General features: G+C 43.4%; 1 protein-coding gene across 3 annotated transcripts in view; it reads left to right on the top strand.

Annotated features, from left to right (window-relative positions):
- The first annotated feature begins 265 nt into the window (after positions 1-265).
- SAMD13 (sterile alpha motif domain containing 13) overlaps positions 266-7101 on the top strand; it is a 23185-nt gene continuing 16349 nt past the window's right edge. The window contains exons 1-3 of one of the 3 annotated variants that reach the window (XM_019531188.1): positions 3605-3780; positions 4360-4603; positions 5172-5256. In XM_019531188.1, the coding sequence (XP_019386733.1) occupies positions 4552-4603; positions 5172-5256 (137 nt within the window). In that variant the 5' untranslated portion in view covers positions 3605-3780; positions 4360-4551. Of the gene's footprint in view, positions 342-3604; positions 3781-4359; positions 4604-5171; positions 5257-7101 lie in introns of those variants that run through there. The other 2 variants (XM_019531189.1, XM_019531190.1) reach the window with 2 other exon arrangements.

Genomic DNA, 7101 nt, shown 5'->3' with positions numbered 1-7101 from the left:
GTGGGAAAAAAAGCAAATATTAAAAGTCTGGTAAACTCCTTATTGAATAAGTAGTTACCTGGTAAGCAGAGGCAGTACAACAGTGGGTCTCAACTGTAGTTGCACCGAAGTAAGAGGTGTTATGGAGGGATGCCCTGACTCCAAAAGGTTGAGAACCACTGCTCTAAATAGTGAAGGTGAAGCCTGTGTTTTCTGGTCTGGACCTGGGGACTACAGTTCCCAGCATGCCACGTGGCCTGACAGGTTGCCTGCAATTGGCTAGAGTGTCTTCTATTTGGAACTCTGCATGTGGGTGCTGCTCCGCTGAGAGGAAGGCAGGCTTTTGCTGGCTATGAGAAAAGGTAAGTGAGCTGTGCACTTCAGGGGAGGGGGGCAGTTAATATTCAGTTTCCATCTGCCTGGCTTAGTTACTGTTGTGTTGCTTCTCAGAGCAGCTCCTGAAAAAATGCATGCTTTGTGCTGAAGTGTATTAAGGCAACTTACCACCGCCCTGTATGAAGAGCTTCTGCACTGGGGATCATGCATTATTCTTAAAAAGAAGAATAAAAGAGGAAATTACTGCACATGTAGGAGCAATTAAAAACTAAAGCTGTACATTTCACTTTGTTAAACAGTAGCTAATGAATTCCTTTCCATAAAGGAGCTTGCCTTGGTATTCCAGCAAAAATGAATCCACAAAGTGAAAGTGATCTGATTTTTTTTTTTTCACTTAATTTTTGCTTTGGACATATTTGTTCATGTCATTCTCCCCGTGACATTGCAAAAGGAAGGACATTTGGCTCTATATTGCTTCTCCAGTGTCTCGCTGCTAATACAGGATTGCTGCACTTCCCGTTGCCATGAATATGTAGAGTATTTCATATCCATGTTCTACTGTCACTTCCAGGAACATTAAAGGCTTTTCAGTATATAATTGATATTTGGGAATTAATAAACATCAAGTACATGCACTGATTTTAGAATGTCTAATCTCGGGTAGATGTAAATTTAGGGGTGCTCGGGGCTGATTCCTTGCCACAGGACAGAACTGCTTGGTTTTGCTTTGTTCCAGTGTAGCCTGAACAATCTTTTCATTAGAAACAAAAGCCAAATAATCTTTTAAAACTTCGTATCCCTCATCAGCTTCTACCTCTCCAACTCTTTCTCCAAGCAATATCTCAGTGATTAACTTTTGGTAACTTAACTGAATTAGCAACCAGTCAGATTGAAAAATATTAAACATGAAGAATAGAATTGACTTCTGCATCTTGAATTCCTGTCTCTTGTTTTTCAAAGTCTTTTAGGAAGAACACACGTGCAGCCTGGACCTTATTTTAAATACTGTAAGGATTAATTGAACACTATGTTGGAAAGAATGAGAGGGTGTGAGTAAATAGCTGGCTTGTGTGTATCCTTAAATGTCAGATCATTACCAAAGTTAGAAAACAGCTGATGCAGCAAGCTCAAGATGTCCGCATTTAGATCTGGTATACTTCTTAAGAATCAAAAATAATTGCCTTGTGCAACTAAACGTAACAAACATGCATGCCACACTTTCCAGCGCATCATGGGAAGTGTGAAATAAAGGTGGTATTTTACTGTGTAATACCACCCCATAAGTATTTGCTACTGCGTTTAATTTACTTGTGTGTATGTATTTCTTTAAAATTAATTCTAAAGCACTACAAAATTGCCCTGCCATCACTTGTGATCTCTCACAAAATTGAACCATTTGTGTGATATGTGTAGATTTTGTTTACATATCTGCCCTTGCATAATACAGGCAAAGTGAAATTGCCACTGGATTTTAAGCCTCGCCTGCAGTTCTTTGTATAAAGTTGACAGATGCCATATTTCCAAGTGACTAATGCTCAGAAGAGTGCTAGAGACCAGTAAGAATCCTGAGGATTAGAGCCCTCCATTCGAAGATATTTATGGCCCAGGCAATAGCAATGCAAACTTGTGTTTTACTATCTAGTCAGGGTACATAAGTCTGACTCAAAAGGGGGTAGCTCCTAGGAGCAAGAAGGGTATTCAGATTCTGTGGCAGTCTTGACCTCATTGATGGAACGGTCAACAGGGCTGTCGGTGGCAGTCAGTACTAGGGATTTCATGAAGTCATGACCTCTCCCCAAGAAATCCCACTGAAACCAGCCATCGTTTCACATAAATCCTCGTGCCGGCATCAGATAGTAATGTCCTTCTATCCGGACTGACCTGGGCTAGAGTTGAATTGTATAGCCATAGTTTTGAGAAGTTTGGATTAGAAAGAAATTCTATATCAATAAATGCCCAGATGTGCCCCAACCCAAACTATAGCCGCGTGCTTAAAGATGATTGTGTTAAAAGAAGTGTGAAGAAATCCTGCAGTGCACTAGTGTAAAAAAACAGTACATCCCCCCACATACACACACACTTTTCCAGCATTGTCAGTCATTTAACATAACAGCAATCATTTCTTGCACAGCTGAAAAAATCTAAAACAGGCAGCTAGTTTAGATTTGCAGTGGCAAATATTATAATTGCTAACAGAGCCACATAAGCAAAATCTGGCTCGCTATCACTCTTTGTCCCGCTTGAAAAGTTTAGGGAAAGAAATTAAAATAAGATGATTGCCGTTCAGAAATAGTGTTGATAGTTGTGGAAAATTGCCTCTGTTTGCTTTCTTCTCGCAGGGCCAGAATTGGCCAGTTGTACTTGCCTCAAACAGTATCTTACTCTACAAATATAGCCTCTGGAAGCCTACTTCAAGTAGGGTGCAACTCAGCTGAGAGTGAGGGTGCAGTCTCTTCCCCAGAGCGCCTCTATTCATTTCTTCCACTCAGACCTCTCTCTTGTCATACTGACGCACATCTGCAAGGAAAGTAACGTTCAGTTTCTGGATGTGGAAGGCAGGAGGAGCATTCAGTCCTTCATGTTATTAATCCATCCATTAAAGAAGTGCGTTCTGTGATTAATCCTTCCAGACCTAATTGCTTCAACTTTATGTAAAAGTTCCCTTGGGTAAGCTGCTTTCCCATTTGAGCAAAGTTTCTTCTGACTAAATTGACTAAATACGTTCCATTTGGGTTGGATGTATTTACAAGGTGGAAGGTCCAGAAACCCCAAATCGTGAATTTGGCGTTAAATGTGTTGCACTCCTGCATAATGATACTGGGGATTTACTGCTCTCTTTGAAAGTAACCTTTCCTAACAACAAAAAAAGCTAAAATGATGCTGTCTTTCCAAGATCTTTCCAAAGGCAAATACTTTTACAGGGAGACTGAGGCTCAATAGCTTCTGCAGTTACTTCTTCCCTTTCCTATCTGAAATTTGCTCGGTGCTCTCTGAATTTTTCACTAGGGTCCAGCTCACTGGAAAGCCCTCGTTACTTTTAACAAAAACAGTATAAGCATTAGAGAGGAAGCAGTGGGCCGATGAAGAAAGGCAGAAGTGGCAGGGAGAGAGATTAATTCATTTCAAAGGAGTCTAGGCTTTTACAAGACAGGTGTTAAATGTCCTACCGCGGGAGAGCTATGACTTATAGCATTCAATAAGTGTGCCGGAGGTAGTTAGCAAAAAGTGAGCAGGCACAACACTGTGTCTTTAAAAAGTCAGCCATGAAACAGAAGGCAGTCGGTGCAGCTTGTATGAGCTTCCTAACGTCATGCTGGCTCTAAGCCAGCCTGATCTTATTTCACTGTGTCAAATTGTACCTCCTTATTGAATTCCTTTGCCAGCCTACTTTATGAAAGGAAACCTTGGGGGTTCTTTTGCTGTTCTTGATAAGCTTGTAAAATTATTTGTTTTAGTTGCTTGTAGGTAGGTTTTTCTTTTTTACTTTTTTTCCTAGAAAAAAATGACAATGTGGTGTAATGTTGCCTGGTGAATGATTTCTGAGATGCTTATAAAATGGTGAATGTGTGTAACAGTTTCCAAATGAAAGTGTTCCTTGCACACTGGGGGAAGGGGGGGTGGGGGAGGCAACCTCTTGATAGATAATCTCAGTAATTAAAAACTGGAAGTTTGTGTGTCGGTGTGTGTTTTGTTCCTAAATGAAAATGCCACGCTTCTGCAGCTTTATTTGTTCTTTCAGTCTTGTTTCGCTGTATTGGGGAGAATGTTTTGCGAATAGTATAATTGTTGCACTTGTCATTTTGCAGTCATCTCCTTAGACAAACTAAGCCATCTGGGGAAATTGCATTAAATTATCTGCTCTACACTACGGGAAGAAGCACCTTTTTGTTTAGTTTGTAGCAGTTGTATTTGGTGTTTTGCATCTTGCTAATCAATATAATACTATTTTTCAAAAAGTTTTATAAAATAATGTCAATTTCCCCTATAGATTTTTGTAAACTTTAGATAAACATAATGATTTCCCCATTCCTCACTTCTTCCCAGGGTTCTGTGAGATTTTGTTGGAATCCATTAATGCCACAGTTAGAACATCTTGAATCTTTGGTTGGTTACACAGTGTGATAGGAATGACTTAATAAAAAAAAATTAGAAAGTCTTGGTTCACCTCTATGTGTGTCTTGTGAACATGGTAGAGGTGGAAAAACATCTATTGTGGAAAATATCCAACCACTCTACATGGGAAACAGCGGGAACAAATGGGATTTTCTTCAAATTCACTGTGTTTATGGTGAGTCCAACCTTATCTCTTCTGAACTCAGGACAGCTATGCAGTAGCTCAGGAAGGATGGTCTTGTGGCAGTTATGGGCTCAATTCGTGTCTCTGGCACAAGCCTCCTGTGAGACCATGAGAAAGTCGCCTGACTTGTATGTGCCTTTGTTCCCCATCTGAAAAATGAGGGTATTGATATTTCCCTATCTCACAGAGATGTTTTGAGGACAAACTTTTATATGCGAGTAACTCAAGATACCTGGGTGAGGGGGACATAGAAAATACTTACAGAACATACCTAATTATTTTGGAAAAGAGTCAAATTTAACACACAATTTAACATGCAATACTGACTTTTAAAAGCAAGTACCTCTGCAGTTTGGAGCACCAGCCACCTTCTTTTTCCTAGTTTATTAGATGCTATCAGCTCTTGTTCTGAGGAATGCAGGGCCTTACCTGTAACTTCTGCTCTCCAGTGGAAAGATTGTGGTCTATGAGAGAATACTTGTTTCTGTTACATTATATTGCTTTAAATTAAATTACTTGCTAATAATTTAACACAGTTTTTTCCCCCCTTATTGATCAGTTTCTGAAGTGAAAGAAACCTCTGTCCTTCCCATGCTTTCTGTTGACATGGAAAACAAGGAAAATGGCTCTCTGGATGTCAAAAAGTAAGTGTGAATCCATGATGTATAATATGAAGTATTGCATCCAGTATGCATAGACAGCGTGGGGATTGATTTTAAATCCTAAATGGCATGGTGGCAGAGAGGGGAACCCTGCCTCTGGGCTGGCTTTACGCTTTCTCTGTTCTCAGTTGTCTTTAGTATATTCCAGCCATGATACAGAAGTGTCTCAGCCATTGAACTGTTAAAGTGAGCATGTAGGAGTTTGCAAGACTGTTAAGAAGGGTGACCATGTGTCCTGGATTGGCTGAGACAGTCCTGGATTTTGTAGGCTTTCCTGGTTGGTGTAAATTGAAGCAAAAGTCCCAGATTTTGCTGCTGCAGGCAGAGGCTGGTGCTACAAGCAGTGTCTGGCCTGGTTCCTGCTGAGCAGCAGTGGCAGGTTGGGGGGTGGCCAGCTGGGTTGACCACCACTCCTGCCTGCCTGCAGGGGATCAGCCAGGGCTGGAGCACCTGTGTGGGGTGAGCTGGGGCAGCTGTCCCTCACCAGCAGCCTTGTGCCCTGTCACAGTGGCCACTGCCAAGGCCTGGGCTGCATGTGGGCGCTGCTGGTGGTGGCGAGGAGAGGCTGCTCCCAGCCAGGTCCAGCATCTGCATGTGGGGGATGGAGTCTGACCATGAGCCTCCATGCTATCCTAGCCCACCATCAGGGCTCCTGGGAGCTGCAGTATGGGGTGGGTGCATGTGCGTGCACACGAGTGCAACACTCACCATCCCAGATTCTCTTACTGTCCTGGATTTCCTTAACAATTATATGGTCACCCTGCTGTTAAGAGATTCACTTCTATGCTATGCATGCAAAAACAAAGCAAATCTGAATTGTGCACTTGGTTCTGTCAAGTTTGTGATTCTGTGTAGAGAGAAGTGCTTTGATTTCAGTAAAATGAAGATCTTCATAGCTCTCTTATCATAACTCTGCCTGTTGGCTGATGGCAAAAACTAAAGCTATAGACAGAATACCAACATATTTAACTCTCTCGTTTTCTGTTTTAACAGCTCTCTATGCACTCCCTATGCACTTTAATCCCATACCTGGGATTAAATCCTGATATTGTTTTAGGGCCTGAATTTTCTCTTATACTCTCTCTGACCCCAGCTGAGTTCTTCCTGATCTGCATAGGTGTAGTACATCCAGTTGGTATGATTGCTGGAAAAAGCAGATGGTGTGTGTCCTGGATGATGAATGAAGTGGGTAACTAACTGGCTGAGTTCCAGTGGTACTGATTACAGTGCTGGTGAGGTTAATTTAAATGTATTAATGGTTGTGAGGGAGTGGGGCCTAGGAGCAGCCGTGAACTCCCTAGCGCCCCCTACCGTCATGTTAGGGTGGACTCAGCACCCTCAGAATCTCGCCTGCCACGACTTTGCTGTTTAATAGGTTAAATGGGAGGCTGCCTTTGTTCCCCTGGTGAACGGTATGCGTGTTCTTGCCCCTACTCCAAATGGGGTGCCTCCGTGCGCCCCTCCCTTAAGGGGTATGCGTGCCTCCAAACCTCCCCTTTAGCACTCCCCAAGCCTCGCAGCTGTTCCGTGGGATGTTGTACAGTCCCCTGCCCCTCAGATGCTCTCTCCCTGGCACCCTGGGCTCGTCGCCTGCCTGGCGCCCCCTGGGCCGGGCTCCTACCCACCGGCCTGTTACCGGCACCCCTTGGGCCTGGCTCAACGTCGCCACGCCTGCCGCCCACTCTGGGGCCTATACCGCGCCTCTCGTGCTTTGCCCCCTCTGGGGCCTCGCCCACTCTGGGGCCTATACCGCGCCTCTCGCGCTACGCGTTTCCCGCTCTTGGGGCTCAGGTGGCTGTAGCCGTGCCTGGCCCCCTTGACCCTTTC

This window comes from Crocodylus porosus, unplaced genomic scaffold (genome assembly GCF_001723895.1).
Source record: "Crocodylus porosus isolate Cpor-Errol unplaced genomic scaffold, CroPor_comp1, whole genome shotgun sequence".
In the NCBI taxonomy this organism is placed as follows: Eukaryota; Metazoa; Chordata; order Crocodylia; family Crocodylidae; genus Crocodylus; species Crocodylus porosus.
Note: the sequence above shows the minus strand (reverse complement) of the source record. Positions and strands in the feature narration are given on the sequence as shown.